The sequence below is a fragment of the Nannospalax galili genome, unplaced genomic scaffold (genome assembly GCF_000622305.1).
Source record: "Nannospalax galili isolate Female #2095 unplaced genomic scaffold, S.galili_v1.0 scaffold2660, whole genome shotgun sequence".
Classification (NCBI taxonomy): domain Eukaryota; kingdom Metazoa; phylum Chordata; class Mammalia; order Rodentia; family Spalacidae; genus Nannospalax; species Nannospalax galili.
In genome coordinates this window covers 185,314-203,527 of record NW_008345902.1, presented here as the reverse complement: position 1 = coordinate 203,527, position 18,214 = coordinate 185,314, and the positions used below count along the sequence as shown (strand labels likewise).

Here is an 18,214-nt window from a genome sequence, read left to right as displayed (position 1 = left end):
GGAGGTCTTTTTTTCCTGTCTTGAAAAGTTTTTCAAACTATCCGAAACCGGGCCTGGATGCAGCTTTGTAATCCCGCACTTCAGAGACAGGGCAGAAGGAGCCCTGTGAGATCAAAGGCAGTCTGGTTTTCTTTTTTTTGTGTTGTGTTTTGTTTTGGGCTTTTTGGACAGGGTCTCCCTATATAGAGTAGGAGATCTACCTGCCTCTGCCTCCTAAAGGCGTGCGCCACCACGCCCGGCTGCAGTCCGGTTTTGGTAACAAGTTCTAGGCTAGCACGAGCTACACAGCAAGATTCTGTCAAAACAGGAAAGCAACCCAGACCCTAACTCTGCAGAGTCGGTACTTCTTATTGTAAAAACCTCCCTGGGAGATTAGGATACAAGCAGGGCTGGCCACCGACTTCAGAACACCGATTCAGCCTTGGATGTACAGGGGCCATCCTCCGCTGCGTTCGCGGCAACAAAGCCAGTTCGAGGACTGGCTCCTCGGAAGGTGTCCAGGAGTCTAACTTGACGCTCCTAGGTTTAGACTATTTCTACTAAGGCAAGAACGGTCCCCTGGCAGCCTAGAGGCAAGCTGGAGGTGGGACACAGGTGTCAGGTCGCACTGGAAGGCGATGCACAGCGGGGACCGGGACCCTATCCTGGCTCCTGTCACCTGCAGGGCGTCCCTCAGTGCATACTCCTCCCTCACATGGCTCCACCTATAAGCCCTTCTTCCCCGCCCGCCCACCGCCCCGGAAACCCGTACGTCATCGGCATGGGACGCTCTGAGTCTGCGCCTTCCCAGCTGCGTCACAGCCTGTCTTCTGCACCCATCACACCTCGAAAGCCGAAGAAGCATCGCACCGCAGCGGGCTCGACACCGCCTCCAGGGCCCAGCTCTCGCGAGAAACTCGGCTGCTCTCTCATCTTCTCTGACCCTGCTGGTAACTGAGAGGAAGTTCCGGAGAGCCGCAGCGCGCAAACGCGACACGCCAACTTTGCTCCAGCGCGCCGCAAGTGCGCAGGCGCCGCAGCTCTGCTGCTCTTCCTTGTCCCTCTCCCTTCTAGTCTGGCCGTCGGGTCCTATGTCGCGCCGGGCCCTCCGGAGGCTGAGGGGGGAACAGCGCGGCCAGGAACCCCTGGGGCCCGACGCCCTGCAGTTTGCCCTCCGTGACGACGATGACGCGGAGGAAGAAGGACCAAAACAAGGGTCGGGTAGCCAGCGCCCCAGGGGTGCTGGTAAGGAAGGCGTCTGTGTCAACAACCGGTTCGAGCTGGTGAGGAGCAGGGCGACCTCGGGATGTTGCGGGGGGGGCGTGACGTCATACGAGGGGGCATAAAGTTGGGTCTGGACTGCAGGCAAGTGGGCGGGGTGAGAGGACTGAGCTGTAGGGGGGCGGGTCTTCAGCATGGTGGGTGGGGTCATGGTGCCCCGAAGCTGCGGAGTGAGTGCATGCTGTCGAGGGTCAGAGTGCCGAGGGCAGGGTCTAGGGGGTCTAGAAGAGGTGCTGTTAGGGGCTGAGTAATGGGACTTTGCTTCAGTACAGGGCATGACTAAGGAGGTTGTGTCGAGGGGCTTGGTGTGGCCTAGAGGTAGGACAGGTCCTTGATGTCAGGGTGGACGGGGCATGGCATCTGGGACGTTCTAAGAACCTGCTGACAGGGTATGAGGGACCCGGCCTGAGAGGTGGGGTTTGACTAGGTCTCGGCTACGATGAAGGGTGGAGCTGTGCTGCAGTGGGGTGGGCGCGGCTTCGTATCTACGTCTTAAAGAGGGGGCCGTCTGTCTTGATACCTTGTACTTGCTAGGCTTTACAAACACTTTACAAACACCATTTATTCGTTGTACACTTTTGCCTATTCCAGCAAGTTGTGTCTAGCTCACCCCTCACAGCAGGTGTCCGACACAGAAAAATGTCTAGTACTCTTTAGTACCGTCTTGTTTTTCCTTATCCCTGACTGACCAGTGTCTGCCATTTCATGTGTATGTATATGAATTATCTGATTTCTGCCTTCTGTATGACTTCCTGTGTGGACAGGGATCGTGTCTGTTTTGTTCACCTTGTATCCCCTACCTGTGTACATAGTAAAGCTTTAGTAGCCATTTACTGAATGAGTAAAAGAATTGTAATGGGTCTGAATGTCCTTTGTAAGCTGTTATTTAATCTTGCAGTGAGTTAACCCCAACTTTTTACATATTGGCAAATTAAAAAGTCCCTAGTAGGGTCTGGAGAGATGACTCAGTGGTTAAGAGCACTAGCTGTTATTGCAGAGGACCCAGATTCAGTTTTCAGCACCCACATGGTAGCTAACAACCATCTTTAACTCCAGTTCCAGGCAATCCAACACCCTCTTCTGGCCTCCATGGGCATTAAAGGATACTGGTGCCACTTACATGTAGCATGGAGACAAAACATTCATACACATAAAATGTCCCTAATACAGACATGAGAGTGTGGGAAATGTCATAAGACATTTTGGAAATTTGGTTTATAAATTGTAAACCTTTCCGGTAAGGAAAGAGGGATTTATCCTCTATGGTAGTGGTGGAACCGAAGTCCTTCCTTGATACTGTCAGAACTCTTCTACCTCTTCTGATTGTCAGTCTGAAAGCAGCTCCTACTCTTACTTTGTTTCTTGTCATTTCATTTTAACTTTCTTATTTTTATTTGTTTTTTGTCATCTTGAGACAGGGTCTCTCTGTAGCCCCAGCTGTCCTGGAACTCATTATGTAGACCAGGCTGGCCTCGAACTCACAAAGATCCGCTTGCTTCTGCCTCCCAAATGCTGGGATTAAAGGCATGTGCCACCATAACTTTTTTATTAGGTGTAAGTTAAATTAAAAAAAAAAAATTATGAGTGTTTTGCCTGCATGTGTGTAAGTGCACTTGTGTCATGCAGTGCCTGCAGAGGACAGAAGAGGGCGTCAGATTCCCTGGAACTGGAGTTATGGACCACTGTTAATCGCCATGTGGGTGCTGGGATTCGAACCCAGGTCTTTTGCAAGAACAACCAGTGCTCTTAACAGCTGAGCCATCTCTCCAGCCCCTATTAGGTTTAAGTTTAAACATACACAAAAAATGGGGAAATGAAGTAGCCCTTATAATTAAATAGCAGACATCACAGCATTTACCCTTATATAAGTCTTCCTAAGTATTAGGCTTCTTCTGCTTTTGACAACAGTTGGTTTTAGCTCCCAGACCTAGGACACCTGAGACCTAAAGGTTTGACAGCTTCCTAGAATTCTTTCAGTGATCAAGGCCTACATTTTCTCTTCTGCTCTTTACAGCCTTCTACCTTTAGCCTCATCTCTGTTTCCTCCTTCTGCCATCCCTCTTGTTCTTGCCCTGGTCACTAGTCTGGAACTGTTGAGCTACCTCTTCTTAGTTGTCCAGCAGCTGACTATCTTGTTACTTTTATGGCCTATGCTGAAGACTCCAGCCCTTGTTGCTTCAGATGTTTCTTTGTATTACCAGGTTAGCCCACACTGCTAAAAGTAGACAAGAAAAAGACTATTTAAGAGAATCCTTTATTGGGCCTAATATTGCAGCACCAGGAGAAGCAGCCAACTCACAAGTGAGACAGCCTACTTATATAACTGTGGAAGGGGTGTACAGTCACAACACACTTCACATGCAAATAAAAATTATGTTTTTACCTATTATTTCTTTAGCACCAGTCACAGTAGTAGCTCCACTAGGCTACCAGATGAAGTGCTCCCTCTCTGGCCTAGGTAGAAATGGTTTCAGGGTCACCTAGAGTTCACCAAAGCTAGAAAAAGTCTGGTACAGACTATTTAAAACAGTCTGGCTGAGGCCATACCTTTAGGAGCCTAGGCAATCAGCTGTCATCTTTGTGAAATTTTCTCAAAGCATCTTTATGTTCAAAGGGTGCTGACATATGGGTAGTCTGGCTTGCTGTTTGACTTGACAGCCCTTTTACTCAAGGCAGCCAGAACAACAGATAAGAATCAAACAGTTGCAAATTAGTCAAATTGCTCCATCCCTCAAAGTTATTGCTTAGTTATAAGGAAATGAACATCAGGGGCTGGAGAGATGGCTCAGCGGTTAAGAACAATGGCTGTTCTTGCAGAAGACCCAGGTTCGAATCCCAGCACCCACATGGCAGCTAACAACTGTCTGTAACTCCAGTTCCAGGGAGATCTGACAGCCTCTTCTGTCCTCCGTGGGCATTGCACAACATGGGTGCACTTACCTACGTGTAGGCAATGCACACATACACATAAAAATAATAAAATATTTTTTTAAAAAAGAGGGGGCTGGAGAGATGGCTCAGCAGTTAAGAGCATTGACTGCTCTTGGAGAGGACCCAGATTAGATTCCCAGCACCCACATGGCACCTGCAAACCAGGGGAATCCAAAGCCCTCTTCTGACCTCCTCGGCATTGCATGACATGGGTGTACTCACTTATATGTAGGCAATATACTCATACACATTAAATAAAAATAATAGGAGCTGGAGAGGTGGCTTAGCAATTAAGAACATGGGTTGTTCTTATAGAAGACCCGGGTTCGAATCCCAGCACCTACATGGCAGCTAACAACTCTCCGTAACTCCAATTCCAGGGCATCTGACGGCCTCTTCTGTCCTCCATGGGCATTGCACGACATGGGTGCACTTACATGCAGGCAATACACTCATACACATAAAATAATTTAAAAAAATAAAATATTAACAAAAGAAAATGAACATCAAGATTTAAAGAACTTATTAACATTCATAGTGATTCTAATATATTTTAACAGTGCCTGACATCTACCCAGTGCCCTAGGGAGGAATGAATTCCCTTTATCTGTCTCAACTCCAGGTGCACAGGGAGTCTTTGCCTCTGCCATTGTTCCTCTATATTCTGTTCTGAACACACAGCTGATCTTATCTCTCCTTTCCCAACACTCCTCAGGGGTCTAGCTTGTTCAGTCTTCCATCATAATTCTTTTTTTTTTTTTTTTGACACGAGTGTGACAGGCCTTCCTATAGGCCCAGCTTGCCTTGAATTCCTTGTGTAGGCCAAGCCCAGCGTCTGTCTCAGAGATCTGCCTCCCTGTGTGCTCTGCCCTCTGCCCTCTGCCCTCTACCCCCTGAGTGCTGGGATTAAAGGCAAGCACCACCATGCCCTGCTCCATTTCATCTCTTTGTAATCTTGTTCACTGTGTTCCAGCCACCCTGACCTCCTTTTGCCTCCCCCTTTGCCTGCAGTCCCCTTTGTTAAGATACTGACATAAGGATAAGGCTCACTCTCACCTCCCATGGGCTTTGCTTCAGTGTTGTCTTAGTCATGCCTACTCTTTACCACCTGACTAAAATTATACCCACCTACTGAGCCGGGTGTGGTGGCATATGCCTTTAATCCTAGCACTCAGGAGGCAGAGGGCGGTGGATCTCTTGAGAAGGCCAGCCTGGTCTACATAGGGAGTTCAAGGTCAGTTGGGACTATAGGGAGACTACTGTCTCAAAAACAAAACAAACAATTATAAACACCTACCTTCATATTCCCTTTATTCTGGTCTTTTTTCTTTTCTTCTGGCAGTTACCACTACACATAACTACATACTATAAACTGACTATTGGTGTGTGTGTGTGTGTGTGTGTGTGTGTGTGTGTGTGTGTGTTGATTGTCTCTCTTTGTTCCCATTGGAATATAAGCTACTTAGAAATAGAGACTTTGTTGCTTGCTGATCTATCCTGACCCAGGACAGTGTCTGGCACTCAGCAGGCATGCCTGTCTGTACTTCTAAAAGACAGTTACTGCTGGGCATGGTGGCACATACCTTTAATCCCAGCACTTGGGAGGCAGAGACAAGCAGATCTCTGTGAGTTCCTGGTCTACCTAGTGAGTTCCAGGCCAGCTGGGACTACAGGGAAACGCTGTCTAAAAAAAAAAAAAAAAAAAAAAAAAAAAAAAAAAAGAAAAGATAGTTACTGTTAGAATGCATGCAAGACTGGAGTCAGAGGTACCTAGATTTGCATGCTGACCTCCCCTTCATAGATGAGAAAGCTTGGACAAGATACTGAATGTATCTTTAGGGGCCAGTGTTACTTACCTTATGGAGTTGCTGTGAAGATTATATGAACTCATGGGTGCAGCCTATACCATTTGCCGGGCATGTGGTCGACACTCAGCCATTATATATGTATGTTGTTGGAAATGGAAGGGGACAAAAGAATTCCAGAAGACCCTAAGTAGTTTACTTGGATACATTCTAAGGGGCGGATGGGTCCTTCTAGGGGAAGGAAGCAGGGCAAGGATAGCCTAGTGTTTTTCTTCCTCATTACCCATATATGGATGTTCTTAGCACAACTGAGTGACTTGTGGGTGAGCTCTGACTTTAGAAATCATATTTTCCATTTTGGTCAGAGAAGTTTTTTAAAAATCAATTTACTGCCAGGCCTGGTGGCACATAACTTTGATCCTAGCACTTAGGAGGCAGAGGCAGGTGAATCTCTGTGAATTTTAGACTATCCTGGTCTACTTAGTGAGTTCTAGGTCAGCCAGGGCTACAGAGTCTTAAAAAAAAAAAATAAAGCCAGGCATGGTGGCACATGCCTTTAATCCCAGCACTCGGGAGGCAGAGGCAGGCGGATCTCTGTGAGTTCAAGGCCAGCCTGGTCTACATATAGTGAGTTTTAGGACAGCTGGAGCTACAGGGAGACCCTGTCTCAAAAAGACAAAATAATAAAAATAAATAAATAAATAAAATTGGGGGCTGGAGAGATGGCTCAGGGGTTAAGAACACTGGTTGTTCTTGCAGAAGACCCGGGTTCGAATCCCAGCACCCACATGGCAGCTAACAACTGTCCGTAACTCCAGTTCCAGGGGATCCGTCCCAGGTGATCCGACGGCCTCTTCTGTCCTCCACAGGCATGGCACGACATGGGTACACTTACCTTCATGCAGGCAATACACACATACACGTAAAAATAATAAAATATTTTTTAAAAAATCAGCTTATTAAAGTTGTAATATGTAATAAAATGCATCCACTTTGAAGCATCTAGCCTGAGTTTGACAAATGTACACACCTGTATAAGTGCCACCACAAAGTTCTGAAAGGGCTCCATCAACATTTCTAACCATATGAGTCATTCCTACTTTAGAGAGTTTTTATGTAAATGGAGTCATCCTGAATGTGCTCTTTTGTTCCTGACCTCTTGCTTAGCATATGCTTTTGAGATTTATGCAGTTGTGAGTATTCATGTTTTATTTCCTCTCTCTTTATAAAGATTTATCTTTATTATTATTTTTAAAAAATATTTTATTATCTTAATTTTATATGTATGCGTGTATTGCCTGCAATGTAGGTAAGTGCACCTGTTTAGTGCAGTGCCCTGGAATGGGAATTATGGAGAGTTGTTAGCTGCCGTGTGGGTGCTGGGATTCAAACCTGGGTCTTCTGTGAGAATAGCCAGTGTTCTTAACCACCGAGCCATCTCTCCAGCCCCTATCTTTATTAATTTTAATTATGTGTATACACGCGTGTTTGTTATGGGGGTATGTGCACATGAGTGCAGGTGCTGGTGGAAGTCAGATCCTCCTGGAGATGGAGTTACAGACAGTTGTAACTTCCCTGCCCTGTGTGAGTGCTGGGAATCAAACTTGGTCCTCTGGCTGATCAGAAAGCACTCTTAATTGCTGACCCATCTCTCCAATCCCTCCCCCTTTTTTTTGAGACAGGATATTAGTATGTGGCATTGGCTGGGCTGGAACTCGCTGTACAGACCCTTCAAAATCAGAAAGCTCTGCCTTCCTCTACTTTCCAAACACTGAGATTAAAGGTGTGTGCCACCACGCCCAGCTGGTTTGGTGTTTTTCTTTTGGCTGAGTAGTGGCATGTTGTGTGAATATACATTTATCCATTTGTTTTGTTTGTTTTGTAGTGATGGGGATTGAACCCAGGACCTTGTACATGCTAGGCTGTCCATTCACTTTTATTTTATTTATTTTATTTTATTTTATTTATTTATTTATTTTGGTCTGGAACTCAATATGTAGACCAGGCTGGCCTTGAACTCACAGAGATCACCTGCCTCTGCCTCCTGAGTGCTGGGACGAACGGCGTGCACTACCATGCCCAGCTTCACTTTTCTTTTTAATGTGTGTAAGTATAATGCCTGAATGTGTGTTAGTGCACCCAGTGGAGGATGACAGAAAAGGGCATCTGGTGCCCTGGACCTGGAGATACAGTTGTTAGCCACCATGTAGGTGCTGGGATTTGAACCTAGGTCTTGTGCAAGAAGAGCCAATGCTCTTAGCCGCTGAGTCTTCTCTCCAGCCCTGTCCATTCACTTTTTTAAAAGCTTTTTATTTTATATGTATGAGTGTATTGCCTGCATGTATGTAAGTGCAGCCATGTTGTCCAGTGCCCTCAGAGGTCAGAAGAGGGCATCAGAGCCCCTGGAACTGAAGTTACAGACAATTGTTAGCTGCCATGTGGGTAGTGGGAACTGAACCCTGGTCCTCTGCAAGAGCAACCAGTGCTTTTAACCACTGAGCCATTTTTTCAGCTCCTTCATTCATTTTTAATGGTTATTTGTGCCTTATCTTATTTGGGGCCTTTGTGAGTAAAGCTGTCTAAACATTTGAGTACAAGTCTTGTGAACATGTTTTCACTTTATTCAGTTGAATATCTAGAGGGGAATTATTGGGCCATTGGGTATATTGTAATAGGATTAGAGAATGCCAGTCTGTAGTTCTTTTTTTTTTGGTCGTTTTGAGACAGTCTCTCTGTAGCCCCAGCTGGCCTGGAACTCACTGTGTCAACCAGGCTGGCCTTGAACTCACAGAGATCCACCTGCCTCTGCTTCCTAAGTGCTGGGACTAAAGGCATATGCCACCACACCTGGCTCAGTCTGTAGTTCTTAAACCCTCTTAGTTATGAGTGAGGATTCCAGGTCCCTTGTCCCATCCTTAGTGGTTGGCTTGGCAGTTTGTTACTCAGCTGGTCAGTGCACGCACAGTAGCACATTGTTTGTTTTACTTTATATTTCCAGATGTTGGACATCTTCCTGTATATTTTTTGGTTACTCGTTTATTGTTTATGAAATGTCTCTTCACATGTTTTTGCCCTTTTTATGGAGTTGCTTGTTTTCTTGATATTTTATATGAGTTCTACATATATTTTGAATATGTGCCTTGTGTCAGATGAATATATTACAAATATTTTCTTCCAGTAAATATTCTAACAAAACAGTAGCTTATTAAAAATATTAACTCAAGGGGCTGGAGAGATGGTTCAGTGGTTAAGAGCACTGGCTGCTCTTGGAGGACTCAGGTTTGGTTCCCAGCACCCACGTGGCAGCGAACAATCATCTGTGTCTTCAGTTCCAGGGGATCTGACACTCTCACCCTAGCCATTGCATGACATGGGTGCACTTACATACAATCAGGCAAAACATTCATACACATAAAATAAAAACATTTTTTTAAAAAAGAAAAATATTACCTCCAGAATTAAAAAAAAAAACAAAAAAACCCAACTCTGAGCTGGTGTGGTGGCACATGCTTATAATTCCAACACTCAAGAGGCTAAGGCAGAATTGATAGGAGTTTAAGGCAGGCATAGTGAGACCCTGTCTTAAAAACAAAACAACCCCCCCCCAGAAAACCTCAGGTAACACTTTGGTGTACATTACAGTGATTTTTATCATATTAAAAGAGTATTTAAGTCAGTTTCTAACCTCGCATAAACTTACATGAGCATGATTTTTTTCTCCACAGCTGCAGAGCATGAGGGAGTAATTCACATGGCTGCCCTCTGACACCAATTCCAACTTCCCAAGGGCACTTTCCAGGTTCCATAGTTTGAGAAATATTCACAGAACTCACTGAAAGTCTTTGTTCTTAGAGTTACAACTTATGGCAGGGAACATTGACAGATTACATTCTGTAAGGGATGGAGAGTGTAGGCAGGGTGAAGAAGTGCCAGAGGGTGCTTCCAGTGTGCTGGGCTTGTGGGCCTGTGATGCTCTGGTGTCCTTGACAATATGCATGGAGAAATCCCAGCCAGGGAAAGTGATCTGAGCTTCAATAGTCAGTTTTTTGTTTTGTTTTTGGCAGTAGGGTTAGAAGGTGAACTACTTACCCAAGTGCATTAACAGAGTTCACTTGGAGGGCTTTGCTAGGTAGCCACTTGACTGACTTGGGACTGCAGTCTTTTAGGAGGTTGAGCTTTTGACTTTGGATGCCCACCTTATCACATGCTAGAATGTGACTTGGTTCCCAGACCCCTATTAATCCTGTTATCAGTATGGGTGGAAGTCCTAAGCAAAGAAGACAGTCCTGTGGAGAATTACCAGAGCTTAGATGTTTACTGCCCAGAAGCCAGGCCAGACCTTTATTGGATGGGGTTAAATTCATTATTCACATCCAGAAAATGGAAATAAGATTTTTATTGGCAAAAGACTACATTAAGGGGCATGATGGAAGTGGTGGATGTGTTCATTGTCCAGATATGGTGTTGGGTTTTTTTGTTGTTTTTGTTTTTCTTTTTGAGACAGGGTCTCCCTGTAGCCCCAGCTGACCTAGAACTTGCTATGTAGACCAGGCTGGCCTCTGCCTCCCAAGTGCTGGGATTAAAGGCCTGTGCCACCACGCCTGGCCACAGGAATGTCTTTAAGAATTTTTTTACATTTATTTTGTGTATGTGTATGGGTGCACATGTGCTGTAGTGATCAGAGGACAACTTGTGTGAGTCAGTTTTCTTTTTCCACCATATGAATTCTTTGGATGGAACTTGGGTCACCAGACTTGGCAGCAAGGAATACTGAGCCTTCTTCACAGGCCAGGGAGATGTCTTTGCCTGGGGCTTCCACCTATACTGACAACGGGATTTATAGGGACCCTGGAGCCTAGCTAGACAATAGCAGGTGTGGGGGTATGTGTTGCTATATAATCCTGCTTGCCTCCTACTCAAAGTGTAACCTACACTGACCTCAAATTTGTGACTTCAGCTGTGAATCATCCTGCCTTGGCCTCCCAAGTGCTATATTTATAGGAATGCACCACCATGCCCAGCCCACCAATCTTTTTCAAAGAATTATGTATGTATGTCTCTTTGTCTTCTACAATATATGAAGTGAATCTAAATTTTGCAATTAAAGTAAAAAACAAACTTATTCCAAAAGAAATTTGTCTTGCTTTTTTCTTTTCCAAATAAATTTCGGTAGTCAGCCTGCTGTTTAACTGGAAGAGGGACTTGAAATAAACTTGCCAATACTATGTCATCTTTATTTTTGGTGATCATTTGATTTTGATTGCAGCAAGAACAAAAACAAAACATTTAGTAACAGGAGGTATTGCACTATTATGACTTTTCCTAAATAGTGAAGAGCAAGATTGTCTAAGGATTATGATAATTTTGTAAGTCTTCACATTAAAATCATGTCACACCATTTCTTTTGTCCTCTACCCTTGTGAGGGTAACTTTATAAAGGCTGGTGTTGTGAATATTGCTGTGAGCAAGGAAAAAATAAGTTAACCTATTTGTGAGATTGTTTGAACAATGAAAAGGAAAACATCTGTGATGTTTGTAGACATCTATTTATCTGCCTACAGACAGACAGCTGCCATCCTTAATTGCTATGCACAATGCAGAGTTCTGGCGTCCTTCTGCCCGGGCAAAAAGTAACTTATTTTTAGAAATACCTTTAATGGGGATTATGGTGCCTTGATTCGATAGTCTTACACAGTCAAAAACATTCTTTGTGGTCAGGTATGGTGGCTCATGCCTTTAATCCCAGCACCCAGGAGACAGAGGCAGGTGGATCTCTGAGTTGGAGGCCAGCCTAATCTACATAAGAAGTTCTAGGCCAACCAGGGCTACACAGTGAGACCCTGTTTCAAACAAACCAAAGGTAAGATTTCCTCTTTTAATTATAGTAGAATATCTTGTTATCAGAAAACCCTCTTCCATGAACAACCATAGCATGAGGCTAGAGATGGCTTATGTGTTAAGAGCATTTATTGCTCTTGCAAAGAACCAGGGTTTGGTTCCCAGCACCCATATTGGGCTGTTCACAGCTATATGTACCTCCAGTTCCAGGGGATCCAGTGCTCTCCTGGCCTCTGTGGGCACCGCACAAATGTGCACAAACAGACAAGCAGGTACACACATACACATAAATAAAAGTAAAAAACAAAAACTACACAGCATGCATGAAGTGATTGTTTTCAGTCGTGAGGCAACAGCATTACAGATCTGCGAGCCCCAAGTAAAGAAACAACCACAGTAAGTCATCGGCTTAGCTTTCTGCTTGAGGGTACTTTTCTTTTTTTTGTTTTTGTTTTTGTTTTTGAGACAAGGTCTCCCTGTAGGCCCAGCTGGCCTGGAACTTGCTGTGTAGACTAGGCTGGCCTCAAACTCACAAAGATCCACCTGTCTCTGCCTCCCAAGTGCTGGGATTAAAGCCATGCGCCACCACACCCAACTTCTTTTTCTTTTTTTAAAAAATATTTTATTGTGGGGCGTGGTAGTGCACGCCTTTAATCCCAGCACTTGGGGAGGCAGAGGCAGGATCTCTCTGAGTTCAAGGCCACCCTGGTCTACGTAGTTCCAGGCCAGCTGGCGCTACTGGGAGACCCTGTCTCAAAAAAAGACCAAAAAAATTTTTTTTAATTATTTTTATGTATATATGTATATTTCCTGCATGTATGTGAGAGCACCCATGTTGTGCAATGCCTCAGAGGTCAGAAGAGAGCTTCGGATTCCCCTGGAACTGGAGTTAAGGACAGTTCGTAGCTGCCATGTGGGTTCTGGGAATCAAACCTGGGTCCTCTGCAAGAGCAGTCAGTGCTCTTAACCACTAAGCCATCTCTCCAGCCCCTTCTTTTTCTTTTTTCTTTTATTTTTTTTGGTCTTTTTGAGACAGGGTCTCCCTGTAGCCCCAGCTGTCCTGGAACTCACTATGTAGACCAGGGTGGCCTTGAACTCACAGAGATCTGCCTGCCTCTGCCTCCTGAATGCTGGGATTAAAGGCATGTGCCGCCACGCCCGGCTTCTTTTTCTTTTTTTAAAAAAATATTACTTTTATGTGTATGAATTTATTGCCTGCATGTGTGTAAATACACCTGTGTCATTCAGTGCCTGTGGAGGTCAGAAGACGACGTTGATTTCCCCTGGAACTGGAGTTATAGATGATTGTTAGCTACCATGTGGGTGCTGGGAATCAAACCCTGGTCCTCTGCAAGAGGACCGCTGAGACATTTCTCCAGCCCGTACTTTTCTTTTTCAAAAATCTATTATTTAATGTGTATGAGTGTTTTTCTTTCATGTGTAAGTGTACCATGTGTGTGCAGAGCTGAAGGAAGAGGACAGAAGAGGGTGTCAGATCCCCTGGGACTAGAGTTATGAATGGTTATGAATGGTTGTTAGCTGCTGTATGGTTGAATCTGGGTCCTCTGCAAGGGCAAGTGTTCTTGACTACTAAGCCATCTCTCCAGCCCATTACTTTTTTTTTTTTTTAAGCTTTTACAATTTTGTTTGAATTTCTTGGCAGTTGCCTTGAAGAGGAGACTGGAGGGGACAAGGCATAGGAGTCAGACACATGGCTGGGAGAAGGAAGATTTAGAGAAAGTAAAGAAATACAAGATGCTAGGAGCAGCCCAAAGCTTTAAAGAAAGCATGTTTAGTAAGAAAGGTGTGAAGAAAAAAAATAGAAATTGCAGCTTTCTGAAAGGTGGACAGACTTACAGAGACCTACATGGCTTGGCTCCTCCGAAGTTATGTGCCAGTAGGTGGGATTCTAGGCAGGAAAAACTCCATATCTCATTAACGCACTAGGTGTTCCACCCATCTGTGTAGCTTGACCTGCCTTCCTGTGGGTGGTCCTGTGACTAGATGATTGATCAGTTAAACTTACACAAAATGGAGGCTCTCAGAGTATTACATTCCCCACTGGCCCTGGGACATAAGTCAAATCTTAGACTTGTTTTGATTTTGAGGGTCATATTGGGTCCTTAGAACCATAATTTTGATGGCATTTGGATGCCTCTTGATATATCCAGTTAGACATTTTAGGAGGCAGAGGCTCACCGTAAAGGCTAGGAGAAGTATTACCAGAGGTCCAATAAAACTCAGTTACCCCTGAATTATTGGTGTAAAAACAGCAAACCTGACCTAAGGCCATGTATGAGCCACCTTCCTTTAGGAACAATAGGTCCAGCCCCATTCTGTGCTGTAGCACCATTTTAGCTATGGAGTTAACCTGTCTCTCAAACTGCCTGATGTCCTGCAGATGTCTGATGTCTCTGTCTCAGAGCTTAGAAGCCAAAAAATTTTATTACCCATGGCTAGAGTGGCAGCACCCAAGGCAGAACCTGCAGTGCCTGTTTTCATAAAGATGGCAGCAGGACTTCTCTTGGCCCTTGAGAGACCTGGGTTTAGGTGAAGTGTTTATGCCCTTTCTCTCTGCTATAGAGATAAACCTGTAGAACATGGACTAGTATGCACATGTCTCCATGGTGAGAGTCCCATTTTAGCTGTTCTGTAGTCATGCACTTAGTAAGACTGAAGGTGCGTGCCCATCAGGGGTTATATGTTGCTCTAATATTACCCCCCCCAATGATGTAACCTTTAAAATTTAGGGATTAGACAAGAGTTTTCAAATACTTTTGACATTTCTGGACTCTCATACAGACCAGGCTGCTAAGAGGCCAAAGGACATTAAGGACTTTTAGCCAAGAAAGAAACTGGCTACTTTTTGGAGGGGTCTTTTTAGCCTAACTGCCTAGTTAATTTCTACCTCCTAGTCTTTTTTTTTTTTTTTTTTAATTTTATGTGTATGTGTGTATTGCCTGCATGTTGGTAAGTGCACCCATGTTGTGCAATGCCCACGGAAGACAGAAGAGGCTGTCGGATCCCCTGGAACCGGAGTTACAGACAGTTGTTAGCTTGCCATGTGGGTGCTGGGATTCAAACCTGGGTCTTTTGCAAGAACAGTGTTCTTAACCACTGAGCCATCTCTCTAGCCCTCTATTCTTATCACATCATCCTCTGAAGAGGTTACCCAAATTTGCCAATGGGGAATTGGGACATAGACTGCTCTGGCTTCTTCCACGCTGAACAGGGACGCAGGGTGTGACAATCTAAAAGATTCCCAAATTGCAGAATTTTTAAAAAGTACTATATTATTTTTATTTTATGTATATGAGTGTATTTCCTGTATGCATGTGAGTGCACCCATGCCATTCAATGCTGTGGTGGTCAGAAGAGGGCTTTGGATTCCTCTGGAACTGGAGTTAAGGATGTTTCGCAGCTGCCATGTGGGTGCTGGGAATCAAACCCAGGTCCTCTGCAAGAGCAGTCAGTACTCTTAACTGCTGAGCCATCTCTCCAGCCCACCAAATTGCATAATTTTCAACTGTAAGGAGAAAAGAAAGTCCTTGACTGGTGCCTAGGAGATGTGAAGGAGAAGTAAAGGCAAGAGTAGTTAGCATTACAAGTTCTAGACAGGGAACCAGAGAGGTTAGAACAGGGCAAATTTTAAATGTCCAAATTAAAGTCCATTAGAATTTTCTGAAGAGGACTTCCAAAAGCATCCATTTACTGGGTTCTCCCTCATTTTTCTTTTGGCCACCAAGGCTAGACTTGAGAGTGATGAACTCGGATTTGTTTTCAGGCACTTTGATAGCTGTTGGAGTGGCTAGAATCAGTTTTCTTTTAAATAGCTTCTAGACAGAGAAAATAAATTTAGCTCTCATTTTAGAACAATAGTGGGTTGTCTCCCTTAGCTACAGGTGGGCACTACAGTATTGTAGACTAAGATTTGAAGTTTATATCTGAGTAGCATTTTTCTCTTGTTAAGAACAAAATCATTAGTGAGAAATAATTGTCTGAATAACATCTTACATGTACTTAAACTTAATGTTTGGAAAATGCCATCCCTTAAACTCTTAGAGAGATGCACTGATCATTTTAATTTTGGGGTGTTTAAGACCATACAGTTGGCCCAAATAAAACAATTTACTTGTACTTTTAAAGTCAGCTGAGGATCTGGTCCTCAGGGTTCACATGGGCTTGGGAGGAGCCTCTGGGATGTACTTTTCTTTTTTCTTTTTTAAATAATTTGCTTTCAGGTATTTTGATAGCTGTTGGAGTGGTTAGAATCAGTGTCAGTGCTCTCTCAAAGGCTTCACCACATGGAGGCAGGATCCGAGGGCGCTCAGGCAGTCCCCCGAGTTCTCAGGCCCTCTGCCAGAGGGAGGCCAGAACTCGGCACTCTCTGGTGGTCTGCTGAGATCAGAGCCCCCACACTGACGGAGGTCTGAACCCACCCTCACAGGCTGTCTGCTAGGATCTCAGCCTTGGCCTACCAAAGCCAGATCTCTGGGATGTACTTTTCAGTACTAGCACTGGGAGGCTTTCATGAGAGCACAGCACCATCACCAAGCTCAGGTCTCTGGAATTTATGGGGCAAGGGCCTAGAGAGAAGGGGTTCTAGAAATCTTTGAGTTGTTGACTAGATGATAAGCTGTGCGGAGTGAAGAACAGTGACTGCAGAGGACAACCAGAGAGTTGTGAGGTTGGCTTGCTAAGCCCCCCAAGGAGAGGAAGACATTCACATCACAGTTCTGATGCCCAGAATGAAAAGATCACATGGGTGTTCAGTAGCGACCCCAGGAAGTCTGCTGCTGAGGGTAGGACAAAGGTAACTCTGCAACAAAGGATACTCCAAGCCAGGTAGCAGACGCTGATAATCCCAGGACTCAGGAGACTGAGACAGGAGGATCCTGAGTTTGAGGCTAGCCTGAGGCTACATAGTGAGAGACTGTTTCAAAAATTAAAAAAAAAAAAAAAAAAAATCTGCCGGGTGTGGTGGTGTAGTTCGTCCCAGCACTTGGGAGGCAGAGGCATGTGAATCTCTGAGTTCAAGGCCAGCCTGGTCTAGTACTACAGAGAGACTCTGTCTCAAAAAGACCCCCCTCCCCCCAAAAAATTCCAACTAACCAAAAACCAAATTCTATTCCAGACTTGTTTTAACAAAGCTTGAAAATAAGGTTTGGGGCCTGGAGAGATGGCTCAGCGGTTAAGAGCACTGACTGCTCTTGCAGAGGACCCAGGTTCAATTCCCAGCACCCACATGGCAGCTATGAATTGTCCTTAAACTGCAGTTCCAGGGGAATCCAAAGCCCCCTCTGACCTCCGTGGCATTGCACGAGACTAGTGTACTCACATGCACGCAGGCAATACACTGATATACATAAAATAAAAATAAATATTTTAAAAGAAAATAAGGTTTGAAGGAATTGAACTATGTGCAAGTAAATTACTAACAAACTTGACCTCTACTAAGGACCAGAAACTCTAGCTGTGCAGCAGGCACCATACTGCCCATCATATACTTAAAGATTATGGAGTTACAGAGCTGGAGAGATGGCTCAGCAGTTTAGAACACTGGTTGTTCTTGCAGAAGACCAGGTTCGAATCCCAGCACCCACATGACAGCTAACAAACGGCCGTAACTCCAGTTCCAGGGGATTGGATGTCCTCTTCTGTCCTCTTCGGGCATTGCACTACATGGGTGCACTTACCTACATACACTCCATACACATAAAATAAAAATAATAAATATTTTTTAAAAAAGATTATGGAGTTAGAAGAATGATGTTTAACCAAGAGAAAAGTCAGTCTGAAACAGATCCTGAAATGATCAGTGATGGGATTATACATGAATTTAAGACCATAAATAATGATGCTCCCTGGTGGTCTGCTGGTTACGGTTCAGAGCTCTTACACAGGGGCCCAGGTTTGAATCCCAGTCAGGGAAGCCTCTCTGTCGAGTGTAATGGTGCACACCTTTAATCTCAGCGCTCAGGAGGCAGAGGCAGGGAGAGCTCTATGAGTTCGAGGCCAGCCTAGTCTACTTAGTGAGTTCCAGGTCAGCTCAAAAGACGACCATAAATATAAATAAGTATATTCAAGGATTTGAAGAAAGTCATGAACACAATGAGTGAAAACACAGGAAACTCAATAGGGAAAACAAAAACTATAAAAAGAATAAACTTTAGAACTAAAAATAGAGCATCTGAAATAAAAGCCAGACATGGTGGCAGACACCTGCAATCTCAGCACTTAAAGGATTGCTATGAGTTCAGTACTAGTGTAGACTACCTAATATGAGACCAACCAGAGCTACATAACAATATACTATCTCGCCAGGCGTGGTGGCGCACACCTGTAGTCCCAAGCACTTGGGAGGCAGAGGCAGGTGGATA

General features: G+C 44.6%; 1 protein-coding gene across 3 annotated transcripts in view; it reads left to right on the top strand.

Moving 5' to 3' along the window:
- The first annotated feature begins 800 nt into the window (after positions 1–800).
- The window catches only part of Tcf25 (transcription factor 25), a 45,596-nt gene continuing 28,182 nt past the window's right edge, over positions 801–18,214 (top strand). Inside the window, exon 1 of one of the 3 annotated variants that reach the window (XM_029567837.1) lies at positions 801–1,262. In XM_029567837.1, the coding sequence (XP_029423697.1) occupies positions 1,071–1,262 (192 nt within the window). In that variant the 5' untranslated portion in view covers positions 801–1,070. The remainder of the gene's footprint in view (positions 1,263–18,214) is intronic. The other 2 variants (XM_008842143.3, XM_008842142.3) reach the window with 2 other exon arrangements.